The sequence below is a fragment of the Rhipicephalus microplus genome, chromosome X (genome assembly GCF_043290135.1).
Source record: "Rhipicephalus microplus isolate Deutch F79 chromosome X, USDA_Rmic, whole genome shotgun sequence".
Lineage (NCBI taxonomy): Eukaryota > Metazoa > Arthropoda > Arachnida > Ixodida > Ixodidae > Rhipicephalus > Rhipicephalus microplus.
The window spans coordinates 167,654,802-167,679,362 of record NC_134710.1 but is presented as its reverse complement, the minus strand read 5'-3'; the positions used below and the strand labels follow the sequence as shown (position 1 = coordinate 167,679,362).

General features: G+C 44.3%; 1 protein-coding gene across 1 annotated transcript in view; it reads right to left on the bottom strand.

Moving 5' to 3' along the window:
• LOC119177147 (zinc finger protein 341) overlaps nucleotides 1–24,561 on the bottom strand; it is a 79,514-nt gene that overhangs the window by 45,100 nt on the left and 9,853 nt on the right. The window contains exons 3-6 of the mRNA XM_037428544.2: nucleotides 17,898–18,118; nucleotides 15,200–15,415; nucleotides 2,751–2,888; nucleotides 1,024–1,233 (exon numbers count right to left, since the gene is read on the bottom strand). Of these exons, the coding sequence (XP_037284441.2) occupies nucleotides 1,024–1,233; nucleotides 2,751–2,888; nucleotides 15,200–15,415; nucleotides 17,898–18,118 (785 nt within the window). The remainder of the gene's footprint in view (nucleotides 1–1,023; nucleotides 1,234–2,750; nucleotides 2,889–15,199; nucleotides 15,416–17,897; nucleotides 18,119–24,561) is intronic.

Genomic DNA, 24,561 nt, shown 5'->3' with positions numbered 1-24,561 from the left:
GACGAACTCCTCAGCACACGTACGAAGTGCCGCACATGGGAAACCCATAGGCAGAAATGGCCGACGCGCCATGCCGATATAATGCCGACGCACGTACCGTATTTTTTTTGTTCGTACTCAATTCTAACGCACATGCGATTTATGAGCTCGCTTAACCGGAAAAACGGTGCGCGTTAGATTCGAGTAATTACGGTAACATGTATGAAGCCTAAAACCAACACATTGAGGCATGCTCATTTTTCTGCGCAACTCTTCAGCAAGAGTACCTGGTGTTCCCTGTGCAGGTAATCAAAATCTGTCTCATCTCAGATGCTTCCAGCAGTACCCACAGATACCCTACAAATTTTTTCAGGACCAGGAGTCTGTGTGTTTGGAAACAATTCAGTGAGACTCTTGTGATTAAATGGAGCATGTTTTCAGTCTTTGCCTTGACACGGGCAACAGTTTCATTGTTGCGTCCCATAGCATTCAGTATCAGACCTGGAATCCTGACTGATTTGACTCTGGGGATTATCTGAGCAGATTATACATGTAACAAATGGGATCTTTCCAGTCAAGAGGAAAGTTTAACCATTTTGCTCTGGACATCAGCCCACACTTTACTGAGTGCAATGAACAATACTGCCTGCTAGAACACATGCTCTGCCAATGTTCTGTGTTACAAAACACCTCTTTCAAAAAACAAGAGGATTGGGAGGAAGCCCTTAAAAGTGGTGATTCCTAGGACCAACTAAGGATGGTCCAAAGGGCCCGTGAACGGGCATAGGACCATGGTCTTCTTGTGCCAACAGGTACGCAGCGCGCAACTACGATTTAGTAGTTCCATAGGACTTCAATGAAGTTTGTTGATTGGCTGACTAGCTTCAGTGAGCACTGCCACACGTAAGTACATGTGTGCATGTGTGTGCACGTAGGCATATAAACACACAACAAACACACACACACACACAAAAAAGAAAGGCTACAGTTGCATTCAAACTGGCAATTCAGTTAACTATGGTCACAAGTGCAGTAGTTACTCACCCCTTTCTGGGAAGCGGTTTCCGAGGCCATCTGGTTTCGCCGCTTGCCCCGGGTGACACTTGTTGCTACAGCTTGTACAGCAGGTCGTGGTATTTCCTTTAGCTCAGCAGTATTGGCAACAATAAACTCAACTCCTTTTTCATCAACCTGCACCTGGAGCTCTGAGGTCATCAAGTCACCCGAAGGCAGCATCTCTATCACGGTGCTCTCCTGCATTAGGGAACCACTAATTTATACTTTGTAATATTTAGTTCCAAAAAAATCCTTTGTATAAACTGAATTAGAAATCTAAATCGGCCTTCCACAATCAACAAAAGTACTGAATTTAGTAAGAATAGCACAATGAAATTTCACTCGTACAATTCTGCATAACACATTTCTGCGGTGATGTTTTTTTATGTTCATTGCCTATAAATTCTCCATACCAGTAACGAATTGTCATATGTTAAATGCTCATGCCTTTGCCAAAATCTTGTAAGTGCGAAATTCAATTTTGACAAGCACTTCTAGGATGCTGAGGCCACAGCATATGGTGCTGTAGAACCTGGCACTGGCAGCGTACTTTGGTGATCACAGTATCTGCAACACATAACGGAAGCAGTGACGTACAACTGTGCAGAGCTTTTGCTCATGCCCTATAGTCTGGCTGAGCTAAGCAAGTACTTGGTCTGAAACAGCTTTGTCCTGCGTACACTTGACAAGCGAATAGTAGCCAAATCCAGATTAAGCAATTTCAAGCGTATAGATGCTTTAGAAGACCCTCCTCTGCTCTACTGTACCTTCATGTTTGTAGCCTGAAACAATCTGGTATATTAACTCCTTGAAGTGCGCTGCTCACCACTAGCAATGTGCATATGCTAGTTGCTTTGCCTTGCCTTGTATTTTCTGGTGAAACCAAAGCCCAGCAATGCTCTAAAAGTTCACTACTGAAATCATTTGACACCCTAACAATAGATGGCTTCCCTTTATTCATTCATAAACACATTGTGCACAAGCTGTCAGTAAAAGGAATAAATACGACTTCTGCCGTCATTCTATGCTATTAATCGATTTAAAGGCAGTACTCTGTAGCACATGTGTTAATCAGGCGAAGCCCTGCAATTGGAGACCACCACAAGGCATAAAATGTGCTACTCATACGTACACTTATCATCTTGTCAAGACAACTTATAATTTGAAGAAAAAAGCATTGCTTGGCATGCCCTTTTCTGTGTTTTTCCCCTTTGTTTTTGCATTACAGTCTTATGTTGTGTGCAAGGTGCCCCAATTGGGACCGTAACATAAGCACTATTTGTACAGACAACAGCACTGAAAACATATCTCCCAACAAGATCACAGACTGCTGACCTGCTTTTGGTCATATTTAAAGTAAAATGCCAGTCAATTATAATTAATATCATTTTAAAAAACATATATCCCATCCTTATGTATATTCAAGCAGCTTGTGGTCAAATTAAATGCCTGTATTGACAGGAGCCAGAACCAGACGTTACATTTTAACAAGCTATACTTTTTGTCATAACGTTTCCTAAACTTACATATAATGCTAGTTATCATAAGATAAATTTTGTTGTCAACTCACTCCAGCAGTGATTTTCTTAAACGTCAGCATGGACAGGTGCCAGAACCACTTGTTTAACTTTAGCAAGCTGTACTTTTTGTCACATGGTTTGCTAAACTTACATGTGATGCTAGTTGTGATGAGATTAACATTATTTTCAACTCACACCAGCAGTCATCTTCTCCACAGCCACAAGGTCTTGGGCGAGTCCTGTCGTAGTCATCGCATTCAATGGCCGAGTGTAAACTGAGAGAGAAGAAACTGGACTTTTATTCGCCTCAGCTTGGTCCCCTTCTAAAGTTGCCTGTAAGGGAATATTTTCGAATGTATGCCCCATTCTTACACTGAGAGCGAAACATACGTGCAACTATGCTGCTTTTATGTGCTCAACAGCCCCTCAAACACAAAGACTAGAAAGTATGGCTTAAATAAAACACCAAAGTACTCCTAAGCTACTAATTTCATAAAAATAATTTGCATTATAATCTTACGAGGAAACATATATTTGCAGATATTTACGACGTTTACATGCGACGACAATGCCTGGCACACTGGCGAGCTGGGACCAGTCTCTATCCACTTCGTAGTCTTTTCTTCCAGGCCGAGACCCTCTACCGCTTTATGCCCCAATCCCACTGCTGCCTTGTGGCACTACCCCGCGGCGTTAAAGCGCCGACCTGTCGCTTGTCACGAAAGGGGAGTGTTGGGTGACACATAAGGCTTCAGTCTTATGACGTGCACAACAGTAGATAGTGGTGGCATTGAGTGCGCTTCATCGACGACTCGCTGTATCTCGTAGGTGAGGTTGGTGATCTTGCGTAGGACTTTGTATGGTTCGTCATAGCGAAATAAAAGCTTTTCTGAGACGCCGATGTAACGACATTGGTCCACAAGAGTACTAGAGAATCTGGTGCATACGAAACTTCACGGTGGTGACGATCGTATCGATCTTTCTGAGAGGCTTGAGAAAGTATGAGTCCTTCTCGGGCAATCTGTTATGCTGCATCGGCTTGCTCTATGGCATCGCGGACGTATGTGACAGGGGAGCTTGAACCAGCGGGAAGCAGTGTATCAAGAGGCAGAGAGGGTTCACGTCCATAAAGAAGGTAGAACGGGGAATAGCCTGCGGTGTCATGTCTGGAGGAGTTGTAAGCGAAGGTTACATAGGGTAACGTTGCGTCCCAGTCACAGTGGTCTGGAGAAACATACATTGACAACATGTCAGTGATAGTGCGATTCAGGCGCTCTGTAAGTCCATTAGTTTGTGAATGGTATGCCGTTGTGAACTTGTGGTTTGTGGAACAGGAACGTACGATATCCTGGACGACGCGAGATAAAAAGTATCGGCCTTAGTCAGTAACGAGCTGTTGAGGAGCGCCGTGATGCAATATGATGTCACGCAGTAGAAAGTTGGTGACATCGGTAGCGCAGCTGGTTGGAAGAGCGCGGATAATCGCGTAACGTGTCGCGTAGTCAGTCGCCATGTCAACCCATTTGTTCCCGGATGCCGAAGTGGGAAACGGCCCGAGAAGGTCGAGCCCTACGCGGTAGAATGGTTCAGCAGGGATCTCAATAGGGTGAAGAAGGCCCGGTGGAAGCGATGTTGGTCGTTTTCGACGTTGACAAAGGTCACAGCTGGCGACATACTTTTGCACAGAGCGATATAGGCGTGGCCAGAAAAAACGGCGCCGGACGCGATCATAAGTGCGGGTGACTCCCAGGTGACCAGCGCCAGGTTCATCGTGAAGCTGTCGGAGAACATCTACATGCAAATGGGAAAGCACGACAAGAAGGCGGTCAGGACTATTAGGGCGCATGTTGTGGCGGTAGAGAACACCTTCATGAAGGAAATACAAGTTCAGAGAAGTGGGTGGAGTAGCGGAACTCAGGCTTTTTTATGATGGGAAGTAAATCCAGGTCGCGGCGTTGCTCACAAGCAATATCAAGAAAGTCTGATATTGATAAGATGCAAGCCTCAGAAGCTCTCTCTGTGGCGTCTGACGGATCCACTGGATGCCGTGACAGGCAGTCGGCGTCTTGATGGAGGCGACCAGATTTATATACGACCGAGAAGGTGTATTCTTGGAGGCGGAGAGACCAACGACCGAGACGTCTCGTGGTATCCTTGAGCGAGGAAAGCCAGCAGAGTGCATGATGATCAGTTACAACAGTAAAACTGCGACCGAACAGGTACGGGCGAAATTTAGCGACAGCCCAAACAAGAGCAAGACACTCTCTTTCGGTGATGGAATAGTTACTCTCGGCAGGGGATAAAAGTCGGCTGGCGTAGGCGATGACGCAGTCACGTCCATGCTGGCGCTGAGCTAAAACAGCACCAATTCCGTGGCCACTCGCGTCAGTACAAACTTCTGTCGGGGCAGTCTGATCGAAGTGGGCTAATATTGGCGTAGTCGTGAGGGCTGCAATGAGCGCCGAAAATGCAGCACTTTGAGGCGAATTCCAAGCAAATGGGACGTCTTTTTAAGAAGCTCGGTGAGAGGCCGCGCAATATCATCGAAATTCCGGCTGAAGCGGCGAAAATAGGAGCACAACTGGTAAGCAAAACATACAAGCTACCGAGAAGACAGAAATTTTCACACATAAACTGGTGTGAATATTGGCAAATTTCAAATAACAAATCAAATGGTCCACATTTTAAAAAGCAAACATTTCAGAGGCAATCAGTGCTGATTGGAAAACTACAAAAGAATCCAGCCCAAGATTATATGAGAATACTAAACTGATCCTTGCATGAAGGTGTTTTTGCTTAAAATTGCAGCGTCACCAAAGCGAGTATGTTGTCAATCTGCTATCATGATTATGAGGTTGGTGTTTTAATAGGCCGGAATCTTGACGAGAGAGATCAGAACCCTCTCTCACATGCTTTCGCTACATATATTTGCAAGAATCACAACAGGTGCAAGTTCTGTGTTTGCATATATCGTTCTCACTGATACGGTATTCAACACTGATGTTTAACTCCTTTCTATGCTAAGACCCATGCTGTGATAACTGTGATCTGTGTCTTACAAATCTCTGTGCCATGATCTGTGCCAACCAAAAAATTGAATTTTGTTTTAAGAAAAATATTCAATGCTGATGAAAACACACACACACACACACACACACACACACACACACACACGCACACACACACACACACACACACACACACACACACACACACACACACACACACACACAGAGAGAGAGAGAGACCGCGATTACCAAAGAAGCAACGTCGTCTTCCTTCTCTACCCACGCTTCCCTTGTTTTTCCTGATAGTGACACTTCGTATCATTCCTTCACTCTCAGACGAAGCCCTCTAGGCGAGTCATTCCTGTATCCTTCATGTAAACGACATCAAGTGGGCAACATGCATCACCTCTGTCTTGCATGAACGTTGGCCACTAGTGGTGACACGTGCAATTTCATAGTTGACCTCACTGAGACGATCTGAGTATCACGAACGGACCGGTGTAGTGTGCCGATAGCTTTTGGCTCAAGCCACGTCTGCGTATTGGGGTCCACTCCCACACTAGATCACCGGGGGCATAGGTTACATGCCGGTTTTGATTCTGTAGCGAGTTTTGGAGGACTCTTGTGCTGCCAGTGTTCGTAAGCATGCAAGTCGACGTGCCTCTTCTGCATGATACAAAGTTTCCGCAATTGTGAAATCGTCATGGATGACAAAAGGAAAGATAGTGTCCAGCGAATGTCGAGGTAAGTGAGCTTAAAGCAGATAGAAAGGGCTGTAGCCTGTCGTTTTATGTTTCGCCGTGTTGAAGGTGTACGTGACGAACGGTAATACTTCATCCCAGTTCTTACGGTCGAAGGCAACGTACATTGACAACATGTTGGTGAACGTTCAGTTTGTGCGCTCGGTCAGGCCATTACTTTGTGGGTGATGCCCAATTGAGTGTCAGAACTTGGAGGCACACAAACAAAGTAATGAATCCACAATATCAGTAGTAAATTGTCGACCACGGCCACTTATTATCACGCGAAGTGGCCCATGTCGAAAGATGACTGAATGCAACAGGAACTCCGAAACCCGGACTGCCGTGGCGGAGAATAAGGCAGCCATCTTGTAGTACCGCGTCAGGTAGTCAGCACATACCAGCGATTACCTTTTCTTTTGAGGAGCATGAAAATGGTCCCATCAGATCAATGCTGACCTTTTCAAAAGGGGCACCGGGGGGCTTTACAAGCTGCAGGTGACCGACTGGACCTGAGGTGGGCCGCTTGAGACCCTGACACTGCGTACAGCTGGCCACATAATTTTGAATTGTCTTGCTCATTTTCGGCCAATAAAACCGCTATTTCATGGGACTAACTATTCGTGCGGTTCTTAGATTGCCAGAGGTCAAGTCGTCATGCGCGAGACGCAGAAAAGACGATTGAAGGGACACAGGAACAACCAGCAGAAAGCGGGCGCACATCGTGAACAAGTTTCTCTGGTAAAGAGGACCATTTCGGACGCAGAATAGGCCTTCACTTATTGACTTTTTTGCTCCAGGGAAGAGAGCTTTCAAGCTTGGGTAAAAGCCAGACACTGCTCAGCCGCGAAAGTCACGGCATCAGGAAAGCCAGACGACAGAAAAGCGATAAGGTGGTCGAAGTTATCGGCTTCACAATCTGTCGTCGGTAGCGGCATCCTGGAGAGACAATCCGCATCAACGTGTGCAAGGTCAGTCTTGTATGAAATGGAGAAGACATATTCTTGCGAATGAATGGTCCATCGTGTGAGGCGGCCGGACGGGTCACGAAGGTTGACCAGCCATCACAGGATATAGTGATCTGTGACGATAGCAAACGGGCAACCATAGATGTATGAGCGAAACCCTTGCATGGCAAAGACTACCGCTAGGCATTCCTGTTCGATCACAGTGTAGTCGCGTTTAGGCTTCCTTAAAGAACAACTTGCGCACACCATGACGTGTTCCTTCTTACCAGAGCGCTGATCGAGAACGGCGCCGATACTGATGCCACTTGCGCATGTGTGAATTTCCGTGGGCGATGAAGGATTGAAGTGCCGAAGTACTGGCTGCGAAGTGAACAAACACTTCAGCTGGTGAAAAGTGGCATCACACTTGAAAGGTCCACTGAAACAGGCTGTTCTTGTGTAGAAGGCTCGTTAGCGGGTGAACGACAATTTAACTCTCTTTTGTTAGATGACCCGTTTGCTGTCAAGAATTCCTGTGACATAATTGAGTATCTTCAGGACAGTAGCTCTGCAGGACATTTTTTCTCTGTCGATGTCGAGGATCTCTTTTATTCTGTACCACACAGGGAGTTACTCGGGTGCGAGCAATCGTGCATAGAGAACAATGGGTCTGTGTCTTTTATGAACCATTCCGGAGTTATGGTAGAGAAATTTTTAGCCCTCTTAGATTTTTATCTTGGAGCAACGTTTATTTCATTTGAAGACAAGTTGTTTGTACAAAAGGAAGGCATTTGTATTGGTTCGTGTGTAGCGCCTGTGCTGTGTAATATCTTCCTGGCTCAGACTGACCGACACCTTGACTCTATTTTTTTGTCCAGAGACAAGGTGTTACGCGTTTTTAGATACGTCGACGATTTTTTGGTTCTTTTGAAAAAGGAGTCAAATGGGCACTACTCTGCATGTGTCACTTTTGTTTTAGATAAGTTTAGAGCATTTGGACAAGGGCTCAAGTTTACACATGAGCTTCCTGTCAAGGACGAATTGAAGTTTTTAGAATCTTCATCTCAGGCTTGACAAAAACCATGTGTGTTGGATGTATCACCCTCGTGCTCAGAAGGCTTTTTTGCCGTATCATTCTGCTCATTTTAAAGTAGTAAAAAGGGCCATTGCTAGTACGAGCTTACAGTTGGCTTTTACTAGGTCTTGCCAACCACGTTCTTGATGAAAGTTTTAGGGAGCAAATAACCAGGCTCGTGTTTGCGGGTTTTCCTTTGTTGGTGTTAACAACAGTGTGCGAAGCTTTACTGAGAAAATGTCGACATGACACCACCGGCGATTCTGGCACAAAGGAAAAAACACAGAAGAAGCGACCTGTTGTCATCCCTTATGTGCACAGAGTGACTCATTCATTGAAGCACGTCGCCTCTCGTTTTGAGGTCCCTGTTGTGTTCTCGGCATCTCGGAGGCTTTCGCGCATTTGTGCTCATTCGTGTGGCGTACCAAGTGCTCATTGTTTAAAGAAGCACGAAAGGAAGTTTTTGAATTGCTTGGTAGGCATTGTCTACTTGATCCTGCTCAGTTGTGGCAAGGTGTACATTGGCCAGTCGGGCCGTTGTATAAACGATCGCTTAAGGGAACATGCACTGTCAATGAGAAACGGCACGGGTTCGCATTTGCCGTATCATTGTAAGGAATGCTCGTGTGAACCGCTACTGCACCGTACGAGAATATTGCTAAGAAGCAAAGACAAAGCGGCATGTGAATTGGCAGAGGGGATGTTTATAAGACAATTTGGTGAATAATGTATCAGTGTTCCATCTCTGTCATTGTATGATAATGAATTTGATTTTCTATCTGATAGATTGTGATTATAGTTCGTTGGTCTCTTCTTGTGGTTGTACGCATGCGTGAGGGTTTTATAAGACGAGCTTCGGTTCAATAAAAGTCAGTTGCGAGTGTGCGCTTTTCTGAGTCTCTTCTTTCGACGTCTTTTAAGTTTGCGCCAACGATGTTCTGCACAGACATCCCCAAACCTGGATACGAACCGGCAGAAATACAAGCAGAGTTGGATGAAGCTACGAAGTTGTTTCACAGATTTAGGACGCTCGAACGATTCAACGGCTGCTGTCTTTTGTGGGTCAGGTCTAATGCCATCTTTATCAACGAGATGTTCCAACACCAATGTTTGTCGCTGGCCAAAGTGGCACTTTTACTTCAATACGAGGCCAAGCTTGTCAATGCAGTTGAGCATGAGGTGTAGGCAAGTGTTGTGCTCCTGAAACGTACGTCCAAAAATTACGACATCAAGGTAACACATACATATATGCCATTTTAAACCACACAATAGAGAGTCCATAAATCTTCCGAATGTCGCAGGAGCATTACATAACCCGAATGGCATTATGATGCCTTGGTAAAGTCCACTGGGCGTAACAAATGCCGTCTTTTCTTTGCCAGCTGTGTGCATCGGAATTTGCCAGTAAACTGATATCAGGCCAACAGAAGAAAAGTAGGACGCGGAATGCAGGCAGTCTAGAGCGTCATCGGTGCACAGCATTGGATAGACATCTTTCTTGGTAACAGAGTTCAGTTGGCGGCAGTCAATTCAAAATCTCCACGTACCATCCTTCTTCCTCGCTAGAATCCCGAGAGCAGCCTACGGACTTGCCGATTCCTGTATTATTCCCTTTTCCAGCATTTCTCGGAATTGCTCGTCAATGATCTTGCACTCTGATGATGCCACTCTGTAAGGTTTTTGCATAATGGGATGCCCCGACTCGGTGCGGATCTGATGACGTATCCGGGACGTTGGAATTGAGGGCTTTTGGCTGTTTTTAGAAAAATCGAACACTTTCGAGTTATTAGATAGAACGTCGAGCAGTGTATGACATTAGTTTTGGTCAAGTGATTTGCTGACTATTTCTAGCAAGCAGGCATCCTCTGAACCTTGCGAGCCTACATGTTCATTTTGGCTTGTAGCATCATAGATGATTCGAGTCTAAGTACTAAAAGTTACATGCCGCCTGGAAAAACTGCAGGCTCCATGGAACTGTTCATTGTCCACACACCTGCCCATCCATAAATGACTGACACTATACAATGGGGAATGAGAATGAGAATGAGAAGTTCTCATTACCCATTGAGAATGAGAACTTATAACAACGAGAAGCTACTGCACCATCAGCTTTTGTATGTTTTATGGTGAAATAACCTGTTTAGATGCTTATATCAGTGTCCATATGCTGCATAATCAATTACAACAATGTTTTCTGGCTGATTGATTGGTATGTGAAGTTTAAAGTACTAAAACCCCCATATGATTATGAGAGACGTCGCAGTGGAGGACTTCGGAAAATTAGACCACCTGGGGTTCTTTAAAGGAGAGCACTGACATCAAATTTACTCATGCCAAGATTTTTGCGTCAGCGATTAGCTATAGACCCCATAGCAGCGATTCGCGACTTAAAACGCAACTGAAGGATGAATAACTATCACTTTTATTGATTTATATCACTGGTATCTAGCACTATTCAAAACAGCGGACAATCCTGCCATTTCTAGCGCTAAAAGTATCAGCAGTGGCGCTACCTCACAGTCACCTCCAGATCACGCCACACCTCCACAAAAAAGAGTGACGTCAGGCTCAGCTGCTCTGCAAACATTTCGTCTGCTAGATGGACACATTCAGTTATGCCTTGTCACCTGCATTGCTGTTGTTGCCATACAAAGTGTCGACTGGCGTTCTGTACGATAGTCTGGAGCTTGGAATCCCCGTGATTCGCGACGTCGCGAATTATTTTTGCTTCGATCGACCTTTTGCAGAACATTGATTGCGAAATGGATGCCGTTCCAAGCAGCACTGCAGAGGTGCCCGAGGATGCATGCTTCAGCCATGTTCGCTCGTGTGTCTCAATTAGCTATATTGGTGTGTTTTGGCGTGCAAATCATTCAGGTATATGCAGAGGGGTCAATGCAATATAGTTATCGCGAATGAGCATCAGCGGAGAAATAGAATACGTTTCCTGCTTGCCAGGTTTTTTTTTGCGCCTCCAGATGGACCCACTTATCCTGCCTCTCGCGGTTAACGCGGTATTACTACTGTTACGTGGACGCAAATTCTACAAATGAACTAAAATTCAACAATACCTGCGTGTTACTTGTTATCGATGATATCTGACTATAAGCTGTCCACTTTTGATAGCTTGTGGTCGTGTTGATGTGCAACACATACGGGATATGAAAAGACACCCTCACTGTGCTTTTTCCGTGCTTCGAACTAGACGACTGCAACTCACCTGCAACTCGCAATGATTCCCCGACTTGCTGACCGACAAGCACACGTTTAATCATGCTCGTTTCTTTTGGCGTTCTTTTAAAGGTGGTTTTTATCTCGATAATTTCACAAAATCATTCAAACCAATGCGACGAATCTCAGACGTGACTAGCGAGTGCGTTTCTGCGCTTCGGCGCCACGATAAGAACACTCGGATCGTACACGTCATCGATACTAGGGAATCGTCACTCAGGATGGTAATTGTGGAATGTCTCATACCGAACACGTAGCACAAGTATCGATGTCGCAGGGCAGCCGATTTTTCGTTTTTTTTTCTGCTTAGCTTTTCTACGCTGTTTGACGTTGAAATAAAATAACTTTGACGCGATGGACGACATTGAAATTTAACCAAGAAGACCTATGCATACCGAGTGATTGAATGATGGGCACATCTCAATCTTGAAATTTGATGTCAGTGCTCCTTTAACGTGCACTCATATCTGAGCACACGGGCCCACAGCATTTTCGCCTTCATCGAAAATGCAGCAGCTGCAAATGAATTCCGGCTGTTGGGTGTCTGTGCCAAAAGGTAATGAAAGCTGAAATCTTTGAAAAGAACAATAAACACGAGAAATTGAATCTACTGAACTACCACTCACAACCCCAACATCCCCCAGTGCCCTTTGGAATCAGCGGAATGCTTTATCGCACAGCATTGTAGCATGGCAGCAAAGTAAACTTTCATAATGCGCTACGGCACGGGAGCGGTGGTGGCTTTGTCAATGCATTTTCAGACATGCACTTTTAATAAAAAGTTTAGATTTGCAAGAGTTTCAGCATCCAAAACTTCAGATGTTGTCATACATCGTCTCTATGCGGCTCGTGAAGCTCCCGTGAAAGCGTCCAAATTTTCAAGCATGTGTGCGTAAGTGTTTGTGACGAACGCAACTGAAACAGATATAAAACAAGCCGACCATTTCCGCAGCACAAAAGGTGCCCTGTGTGTGAAGCATGCTGTTGATAGCACATCAAGCAAAGCAGAAAGGCGCCACCTGTCTATCGTTGGGTTAAGCAGCGTGAGGGGAGGCTGCGTCGTTAGAGCAGCAACTTGGAACTTTGACAATAAGAATCGTTTGCACTAACGCACATGCTATCTCACAAGACATCAGCAAATGGGCCGCAGTTTGCGTTGACATTACAGAGTACGAAAAGCCACCATATGAAGCCGCCGTACTCCCATACACAATGCGCACTATCACTTTATAAGGATAGAGCTGTGGAAGTACAAATTATATTAGAAATGAAAATCTCCACTGTTTCCATTAACACGTATCAGGTATCCGTTAATACAAGTTATAGCCGTGGTGAAGCGTATATGTAGATTCGGCAAGGTTACAACACGCTTACAGCTCACGCGTAGTAGTATATATTACCCGGAGATCATGCACTTTAATTTTTATGCACGCCGCGCATACGCTGAGATGTACCCACTCGCAGATGATCGCGTCAAATGCATTCTAACCTTGACTAAAATGTCAGATTGTCAAGTTCTATCGACAACCAGCTACTGCAACCGGCCCACAACAAATACCAGTGTTTTCGCAAACAGGATGCATTGCGTTATTCACACTGCGCACGCCGTGCACAATACTATTCCCAGTTTCACAGTTCGTAAAGGTGAACCAATATTGTCGATGCCTTCCAACACACACTACACGCCACAGTCAACACTGCACATTTTCGAAGATGATGCTGCTGTTCCTCGCACAGGCCGCCATGTGTGTTCACTTCTCGGAGATAAACAGCCAGCCAGAGTGGCAAATATTTCATCACGCACTTTACCACACATGTTCTCTGACACATACCGTAGCTAATGTTGCCACTGTGAGATGAAGATTAAGCTTTAAAAAAGAAAAAAAAATAACTTGCCCCAAGCACTGAGCAATTGCACCCCACTCAGCCACCGGAGGGAGTGTTTTGCCAACCGCCGCCTTGAACGTGCACCGGTGACGTCATGCTGTGACATACCCTGGTAGAGATCTACTGGCACAGCACTTCCACCCGTGAATTACGTTTGTATTTGATTCAGTTCTAAAATTCACTATTTGCGCTGCTATACAGTTTCAGCAAATGTGGCGCTGTGCGAACACATGCCGTTTTTCCAAAATGTTGCCAGGAAGAAAAATTAATAACTCTGTGGTGTTAGGCACTAAAGAATTATGATGCGATTATGAAGCATGCTGTATTGAAAATTTCGACTGTCTCGTGTTCTTTAATGTCCTCCAAAATCAAAGTAGACCAATGTTTCTCTAATAAAAAGGCAGCCACTGTGGCTGAGAATTGAAAATAAAAGCTCACGCTTATCAGTGCAGTGCCACAGCTGCTAAGCCACCATGGTGGGAGTAGAGTGAAATGACAACTTCAAACACAAACTTCTTGTTTTTACAAAGTAGCAGTGCCATAGCCAAGGGGTTACAGGGGTGAAAGTGGACTTCAGTGTTTTGAAGCATCTCAGGGAGCAGGAATAATGCGGTTTTAGAGCAGCTTTGGCACAAGAAAGGTGTGTTGAAGCAGGTTCGGAGCACCAAAAGGTGTGTTTTGAAAAAAGCGAGTTAATTTTAAAGCAGCTGTCTAGGGTCGAACATCACCGTCAATCAGCATTATTTCTGGTAATACAAGTTTTAATGGTTTTTCACTAAACATTCAGTATTACTGAGCTTACCAAACTTAACACCCACAAAAGTGTGTGTGTGTTCCCATCATTAAACACCACAGTTTACAGTGAAACAATTTAAAAAACAAGAGATAAGCGATGTTTACCTCTTGTTTTTATGACCGCTATACTCCGTTTCACACATCAGGTGCAATGCTGCAAATGTACTACTCCGCGTGTATCGTAGCCAGTCTTCACCCTAGTAAACGCTCGTGCAAGTTTAGCAGTTGTCTCTGTGTGACGCTCCTTATTTCTCATTTCTTCAAAAAAAAAAAGGAAGAAAAGGCTTTCTGGTGGGTACTTTGGGCAGCATCCGCTGTGGTACTGTATTTGTTCATTGGTTGCAATGGTGCACATGAGATGCACATTTGTACTTGCACAAGCACTGCCATTTTGTGTATTATCATGCCACATTCCTGGCACGTAAAAATTATCGAGGTTTCATTGCATTACTAGATAATTCACAGTTACTCATGTTGGTGCCACTGCTTTTGCGGAGAAACCACAGCGATAACAGTGATAAGACGAGCACTAGCAAGCTCGATGAATGAACCGAATTGTGTGATAGAACTACATTGGATATGGATGCGGGCGCGTCCTTCATGTACTGTAGCCAATGCTCAGTGTTGCTAGATCAGCGATAATAACGGGCTAGATTTGGCTGTTTACACTTCCAATCGACAATTATCACTGAAATTGCCGTTTATGCACAGCCTGTTGCAGCAGGTACAGTTGGCGCAAAATAATGCAATTCCACCTCTGGGATTAGCTTCAGGGGTTTAAACATACAGAAATTTACAATCTGTGTGAGTATACATATGTACACACATACAAAAACATGCAAGAAGATACGTATAGGCGGTTGCCATGAAAGCGGAGAAAATGAGCACGAAATTTTGCAATCTGAAATACTGAACCTTGACTAAAAGTGCAAATTAGAGCTGCATAACTAAGCTAACGAACCTGTGACACAGTGACAACGGCCGAGCAAGTGGCAGCTTCTGACAGGTCTGATGACAGCAGAACATCTTGTCCCATGGGGTCTTCGCCACTGTTGCCAGTTTGCTCTTCAAGAGCAATCTGGGGGGCTCCTTCCAGTGAGCTTGAAAGTGCCAAAAGGTCAGCTTCACTCAAAATGACACGTGCGTTTCGAGGTAAGGACTGCCGCAGAGCTGTCAGCTGTAATGCATGAAGTTTATGTAACAAATTTTTCCACCTGTTCCAAGAAGCAAGAAAGTAATAATAATAATTGTTAAGGTTTTACATACCAAAGCTACAATATGGTTACAGGACGTGACAATGTGGAGGGACTCCAATAAATTTGATCCCCTAGGGTTTTTTAAAGCGGTACGGACACCATTTTTGAAGGAGAGTTTACTCTTCTATACAAATCTCTTGTATACAGAGACAGCTCAGCAAATGCTGATGAGATATTTTATTCTGTCAATTTTCCCATAGCGCATCAACTGACATCGGCACTAGATTGAGGTCAGGCTAGTTTTGACGACGTCAACAATCAAAACTTCCAAAATGATCGCTTAGGCATCATTGAAACATTCAAAATAGCTGCTTGTGCATCACTAGCAGAGCCACGGGGAGAGGTTAGGAAGCGTGTTGGGAAGCTTCTTGTGATGTCAGCGTACAGTATCAACCAAAACTATCTTTTCAAAACATGGTGTAATTAGTTTTTCAGGGTGCGCTCACACTTAGCAGCACATTTTCTAAAGTTTCGAGGTCTTGGTCTTTCATTTGACGTGCTTGACCAACAACTCAAAATTTTCATGTCAGTACCCCTTTAACGTGCACCTAGATGAAAGTACAAAAGTGTTCTTTGCATTTCACCCCCATCGAAATATGGCCGACGTGGCTAAGAATAGAACCCACACCCTAAAAATTAGCAGCACAACACCCTTATTGCTTAAGGACCCCTAACAGGAAAATTTCGCTTTTTGTCTTCTTTTACTGTGATTTGTAGCTTTGTGTCTTGTAATCCTGAAATTGAATTGTAAATGCTCTAACATAACATATTGTATAATTAATAGTAGCATCATTATTTACAAGCAATTTTGCGTCACTTCACCACAGCTGCCTAGACCATAAGAAATAGCACCCCGCAGAAGGAGTACGCCTAAGAACGTGTGTGTTTATTGCTTAAGCTTTGGTGTCGTTAAAAGCGAAGTTGTCAAATTGGCGTCTCTCACGAGATAAAGAAATAAATGATGTGGGTTTTTTGGCATGTTAAGCCTGTTAAAAGCACGTGTGACCAAGTTCTTCGTTGGAATACATCGTCCCGAGTTAGGGCACCCCAGAGGTCCTCACCACTGACAGAGATATGGCCTTTACTGCGGAGCTAACTCAGGCAATTTTGAAATACAGCCAAACAAGCCACAACCAGACCACTCCCTACTACCCCACAGACCAATGGCTTCAACGAGCGCCTAAACAAGACCATCACTGACATGCCGGCCATATATGTCAATGTCAAGCACAAGACATGGGATGATTAATATACCCTATGTTGGGCCGGTTGGTGCATCGTTACTTGAAAGACGTGGCAAGCAACCTTAAATCGAGATGAACAAAGAAGAGACAGAAATTGAATTCTTCGTTCTTCTCGATTTTAAGTTTTCACCATATCTTTCAAGTAACATGGGATGCCACCCTTCTGTATGAGGCCTTGGTGTACAACACGGCAGTGCAAGAAACGACGCAGCTGTTGCTGTACAAGTTCGTCTACGAAAGAAGCTTGGCAACAATGTGCAACACAATACTGCCAATGTCCACCTATGAGGACAATCTCGACGTGACCACTTATTTGTGAAATGCCGAAAAAGCTCGACAGCTCGTCTGCCTGGGCATCGAAAACCAGCAGAGGATCAACAGCAGTCACTATAATCTTCGGCGACGCCACATGGAGTACCATCCTGGTGACCATGTGTGGGTCTGAACACCGATATGCGGGCGCAGACTTAATGAAAAACTTCGGCGACGATACTTTGGACCATTTAGGGTACCTCGATGTCCCGGTGAACTGAACCACGAGGTTGTCCCCAACGGCATAACAAACTTTCAGCGACGCTAGGCACATCCGGAGGTCATGCATGTGGCATTCTTTTAACCTTTTTATGCGTGTTAAGGAACCTGCGTACTGAAGCTTTAACTTGTTTATTGTTTATCTTTATTGTTGCATGCAACTTTGCTATACTACTCGGTTTACGCCCACAAAACTCTCAACAGTGCTTGGCGCAGACTGCGCATCATCAGTCTGCGAGAAGCTTCACAATTGTAGTAGATTGTTTTGTAAAAATCGCGCTCAAGATGCGAACAGTCAAGATTACTCAGGAGCTTGCAAGACCACTAGTGATAAGGCTGGAAAGCTCAATGCGTGGTGTATAAAAGACGACGCGTCCCAACGATGATCAGTTTATCGACGGCAGAAGCTTTGCTTGCCGCTATCATCATACAGTGTGCACTGCTGCAGTTTGAATTACCATTTACTGGCCACAAATTTGACCAAATAAAGTTTCATCCCTGGACATGCCAACTGCTGCCTTTGTCTACATCACGACCCCATGACAATATAGCACAATATAGCAGGCTACGTTCAAGCATACCATAAACACTGCCACACATCTTCGCTTGAAATTCGTGAAGAACTCACCGTCTGAGAAGCAGCTGCCAACCGGTCAATGGAGCCCACGGTGGTTGAGGTGCTATGAGTGGGCCTGTGCCACAGGCTCGTTGGTAGCTTGCCTGTGCATGGCTCCTTCTTGTGTGCAAAGTAGGCAGTGATCTGGGTGAACTTCCTTTTGCACTTGCCACATTTGAATGTGTCTTCTTCCCCTTCTTCTTCACTCTCATTAGCAGCCGGAACCACTTCCACTGTAGACATTCAAGCAAGAGAAATTCTTACTTTTGCTTCTTGTCGCGTGCTCAACTTTCATGCAATGAAGTAACAAAAAAGGAGAGAAAACCCTTCAGATAGTGCATGCTGTTATATGAACACAACTGTGTTTTCCTTAGAATCAGCCCAAGCAATGGCAACCTCAGAAATGAACTTTTCCTTGATAACTTGCCACTCTCCACAAAATAGGCCTGCTTTTGCATGCCTGATGAGCCCAGTCAAGAATTTATGAATAAAGCAAGTATTATCAAATAGGTAGAGATGCGAGAATGCAAGATGAATATTACATGTGCTTTAATTATGTTGGATTCACTAACTGAATATTTGAAAATTTTGAAGTATTTAAAGTGACTTAAATATTTGATGCAACTATTTCACTAAAAGAACTTTTGGTCTATTGCCTTAAGGGTATGTGCGGAGATGGCTATACATATAAGCACTGGGAATACATGGAGGCATGACTGCAATCACTGATGAACATGCCAGTACGACTATAACTGCCACATCATCATTGTCAGCCTTCTTTCTGCCCACTGTAGGGTAAAGGCCTCTCCCAATAATCTCCGACTGACCATATTTTTCATGAGCTGATTCCATGTTATGCCTGTGAACTTCTCAATTTCATCACACCAGCCATCCACAGTTGCAATTCTCATCCCTTGGCATCTATCCCATTGCTTAACAGACCACCTGTAGCACAGGCTCTCTCTAAATGTGTCTGAAGCACTGTTCCAGGAAATTATCAACAGACCTCACTACCAAGAGTTCCAGGAAATTATCAACAGACCTCACTACCAAGAGTTCAGGAAATTATCAACAGATCTCACTACCAAGAGTTCATTGCTTCACGAATCAATTTTTGCAATTTTTTTTTCATTTGATTTGTCAAGTATGAATGGAGTTAGACTTGAAGCGCCTTCTCTCTTCTTGCCTGCCGACAGGTGTGCTGGAACCTACACAGTTACATAAGGGGGCAGGAAGGTATGTCAATGTTGCTACTGTGTAATTTTATCTGACTAAATAGCGTGGTGCTGGCTTGTGGCCCCACCCCATGGTAAGAAGAGCATCTGATTCAAACGGTGCTCATGATTTATGTCAGCTATTTGCCAATAGCAGCAATCTGCTAAATGACAAAATAGAGCTGCAGCCAGCAGCTTTAAAGAGAGTGAGGATGGGCCTCCTTATGATATGAGGGCACTAATGAATATGAAAACTCTGCCCACTGCTTCTAAACCCTACATGCCATGCACGACTACAAAATTTGGCCAAACTGTTCATCACAGTGATTGCTCAGATTCCAGAGCTTTTAAAGGGATGGTATCATCAAATTTTCAGGCTATAAAAGCATGCTGTAAGCTACCTCTGTATGTAAGGAGACTCAAAACGAAGTGAAGGGCACAGCAAATGTTTAGAATATCTAAATTCACTTCCAAAGTGGGCCTAAATACCCATTCTAGCAATTGAGACTCATTGCTAGGGGGACTAACATGACATCACCACAAATCGTAACCAAAGTTTTAGTGATATCAGAGCACATTAAAGTGATGTGTTATGAGTTGTGATCCCCTGCTCCAAAGCACCAGGCAACCCAAGATAGCGTGGGCTGCGAACTACACACTTTTTTCTGAGCTTGTTGCCCAAGTAGCTGAACTTGCTCACAATTCGCAAAATGCTTTTCATCATCATCCAAACATGTGAAGACAACATTAGAGAAGTTCAGTATGTTCACACACAACTTTGCTTTAGTCTACCGGGCTGCTGTAGCCGTGAAAATGAGGAGGAATAAGTGGGGCCACCTTGTGGCACTAAAATAAACCAGGCAAGCACAGAATTATTGTTGCAGAAATCTAATGTATTTACTTCTCTGCTGGCATAAATTCTTGGCAGGGGCACAGTTTGAAATGCATTGCATTTTAAACATTTTTCTCCCCACAGTCACTTACCTAGAGTAAAAAAGAAGCACCTATAAGTGCAGTTGTGCAAAACATCATAAGAAGTTAATATCATATGCCGGTACTCCAGAAAAATTCTGCTCATGTCAGAATACCATACATGATAATATTCTCTATAAAAGAATTTCAGTGAGTGGTGAAGGCATCCGGATAGTTGCCCCTGTGTATGTGAGAGCAGATGATGGAGCACTGTCTATCACAGTTTTGTGGACCCGCCTGCCCAAGCTTCCTACGAAGTGACGTCCCTGCCAAAGTTGGCACCCAGAAACGGAAACTGAAAGTTATTCACATTAATAAGGTGATATTAAATTACTTAGAGAGAATAGATTCATCTTACAGCGTCTATCATGCTTCTTAAAGCAATAAGAAATGTTTGGTACAAAAAAATGTGCCAGCTAGATATTTGATGACACCACCCCTGCAGGATCCTTTATAGTAATTCTCACAGAAAGCATATAAACTATCATAAACGGCCATATTGCGACAAGCATCTTCAACTATTTACTTGGTACTATGTGGCTAAGAGCGTTAGTAGGCACTACAGCAGTGAACTGGGCCTATAAAAAGAAATGTGACAAGTGCGGCACCTATATGCTTCGCTATTCACATTGATTTCCAAGTGCTTGTAACTTACCTGGTAATATAATGCAACTAGAGTCGCTCACAATACAATAAAATGTAACTACTGCATGTCTTTATTATCACCAAAGTAAGAGTGTGGTGAAAACAAAAATAGCAAGACACGAAGGTGCTGCACTGCTCATATTTCTTTTCATCACCCCAGAACATCATAATCAAGTTGGACGAATAGTACAAGAGTATAAGATGCCAGGACATTCTGTCTTGGTCTCTTTTCAAGCTCTTGCACAATTCATCCTCCTTAAAGGAACACTAAAGTCAAATAACAGTTTACATCAGAGTGAAAGCTCAATGTATGACAACATCTAAAATGACAATATTATCAACAGTGCCCCACTTACCGAGAAATTAAGGTAAATGCACAAGAACACATGCGCCACAGTAGGGCATTCTCAAAATGATCCAAATGACATCAGACGAACCGTCTACAATTAATCACTAGTAATCAATCTAGCTGGACTGTATAAAGAACCTTCCGTTCATCAAGAGACACAATAAAATGCTGCTTAATCGTTTGTTTGATAAATAAAAAAAGAAGCATTGGACGTTACTGACGGGGAATGGAATGAGTGGTTCAAAAATTCAATTTTTCCCCGTGGTGAAATTGGACAGGTCGTGTCATCTAGTGGGGCCCAGCTGAACTAAAATACGTTTTCAATCTCGGAGCCAATGGCAGGAAATTGATCAATGGCCGTTGTTGCTGCTGTGGCTCCTGCTGCTTTCCGTCTGCTGCTACTGGCGCAGTAAAGCCGGGCAACGTTGTGCACGGCAACAGCAACGCGAGTCGGTCCGGTCGGTCTGCTTCTTGAGGCGCGTAATTTGAAGTGCGCTAACCCGATACGGACAATTAAAACGCGATTTTATTTCAGAATAGGCCCTTCCTTGGCATGAAACACTACGAGGTTTATGGACCGCTATTTCAACAATCAACATCAACTTAATAATTGCCTTTAGTGTCCCTTTAACTCCAGTAGGCAAAAACCCAAACATCTCACGCTGACATTAGCTGCCACTTTCTCTTTCAGAATCGTATTGCAGGATCTACTCACTGTCACCGCTGCACAAAAGCTTCAATTTTTTTTTTCTGAGGGGAGCAAGTACTTCAGGCAACATTGAGGGACCACATCTTTTTGTTGGCAACAGTACACATATGATGCACATTTGTACTTGGCACCTTCACAAACTCATGAACCAAGGTTTTCCATGCCATGAATGCACATCCAATGTGTGCATGTTGTGGACACAACGTTGCCTTTCACAAAAAATGCTCCTAAATAGCTTGTCTATTTGAGTTGTGCTAATGAGTTTGGCTTCCGACAGTGAGAGCATAGGTTCGATTCACGTATTCGACAACTACACTTTATAGTATAGCATTTTACTACAAATAAACTAGGCAAGCACTTTTCTAATAAAATTCCATTCTAGAGTTGGATAATGAAAGTGAAAAATCTTGGCAAAGCTGTTCAATGACTGTAGAAGAAATTTCTATGCTGGTAACACATGGTGAAGGTGACTGTAGAGAGTTCCTTGTATAAGATGTCGATCAGGGAAGGCACAGTTCGATAAGAGTACACTGGATTTATTTACACCATTTACAGGCACTAAAGAAGGCACTTCGGAACAACACAAGAAAAACATCTGAGCGGTCGTCCATACATCTTTCTTCAATTGTTATTTCTATTGTACTTTATGCTCTGCCGCCACTTGTTCCGCCGGAGATTCCTGTTTTCCCCCTAGGCACCTCTTTTCCCAAACGGGCCCACTGATGTGGCGTAGCAGGAAAAGGCTTTGTCGCCGTATTCCCGTCAATGAAAGGAGAAATATCCACCATTCACGACACTGCCCCGCAAAAAAAGCATGCTCATTCCAACGTTCTGAAACTTCTACGGGAAAGAATCGCTGCACGAAGCACCTCACAAGCTTGCCCTCCAGCATCCTGACCAGACACGAGCGGACCTTCTCATTCATTCCGAAAAGGACTGTAACAATCGCACTATGTTTTCACAGCTGGCATGGGATATTTCCTTGCACTAATACAATGTCCCCAACTTAAGGTCCTGCCGCCAGGCCTGGCAAAACCTGTGGAGTATCCGCCTTCACCACTTCCGAAGTATATGTCAGGAAGAAGTGTTTCTCAAGTTATGGTTTCTGTTTACGGAAGGCTTAAGACGCCTGAGAGCAAGAAAACCGGCTGGAGTCAATGGGACACTGTCGCTCGGATCGTCCTGCACATGCATTAGAACTTGAGATTTGACAACCTATATTTCTGCTAGTACTGTCGAAAGCTCACCAAAGCCGAGGCACCGGTGGCCTACAACCTTCCTCAAAGCTGTTATTCCGCTGACCCCCCCCCCCCCCCCCGTCCCCCCATAGTGCATGTTCGATGAATTTCCACTCTATGTTTGCATTAGCAAAAATGTTTACAATTTCAGGGGGCTAGAAAGCCTTGCAAAGAAGTGCGAGCTCTCTTCATCATCATCATCATCATCAGCCTGACTACGTCCACTGCAAGACAAAGGCCTCTCCCATGTTCCGCCACTTAACCCGGTCCTGTGCTTGCTGTTGCCAATTTATACCCACAAACTTCTTAATCTCATCTACCCACCTAACCTTCTGTCGCCCACTAACCCGCTTGCGTTCTCTGGGAATCCAGTCAGTTACCCTTAATGACCAGCGGTTATCCTGTCTACGCGCTACATGCCCGGCCCATGTCCATTTCTTCTTCTTGATTTCAGCTATGATATCCTTAACCCCCGTTTGTTCCCTAATCCACTCTGCTCTCTTCTTGTCTCTTAAAGTTACACCTACCATTTTTTTTTCCATTGCTCGCTGCGTCGTCCTCAATTTAAGCTGAACCCTCTTTGTAAGTCTCCAGGTTTCTGCTCCGTAGCTAAGTACCGGCAAGATACAGCTGTTATATACCTTCCTCTTGAGGGATAGTGGCAATCTACCTGTCATTATTTGAGAGTGCTTGCCAAATGTGCTCCACCCCATTCTTATTCTTCTAGTTACTTCAATCTCGTGGTTTGGCTCCGCAGTTATTACCTGCCCTAAGTATACATATTTTAGCTCTCTTGAAGCGTGCCCAAACGTTTGGGCGTTGTCCGAATACAACACCCAGCACAGTCCTCCACGCGATACAAAGCTGCAAAATGCCCAAACAAAACTGGCAGCACTCATGTCAGTCACCAGCTCAAAATGCTCGGCCCTCGCCATAGCACAGGTAAAATGTATGATTTCACTTTCTTATCTTTTTTTCACGAACAGAGGTCCGGCAACGTCAATGCCAACCACCTCGAAGGGGTCAGCCTGCGTGGTACGATTGGGTGAGAAGAGTCCCGTCAATAGCTGTATTTTTGTAGCACTGTATAACCTATGCACACTACACAAGCACAACACTTTTCAAGTTTTCATTCACTGATTTTGCGTCAACACCGTGTGACGAGGCATCAAACACGATCCTCAAGTTCATGCTGCTCTACTGTCGAAGAATTGGCTGATTGGGCATATATAAAATGGTATGACCATCGCTTTCTACCCCATCTGCAACTGGCTCTGTTATTCCCTCGGTTAACAGTTGTCGCATTTAGGTCTCATACTCGCCCATGAGGCCGAGTGATTCGACAAGCCTCTTGTTCAAAAGACAAAACCGTCTTTTTGCTACGGAGCGGTTGTTCGATAGGTCTACATTCTCTAAGGAAGCTTTACTTCATGCCATCTGTCAGACATCTTATAGTATCCATTCAAGTGTTCTATCAAGTGCATATTTGGGGACTCTGTCGGTGGGTCAGACACACTAACACTCTCAAGCTCCCAGAAGAGCCGAAGAA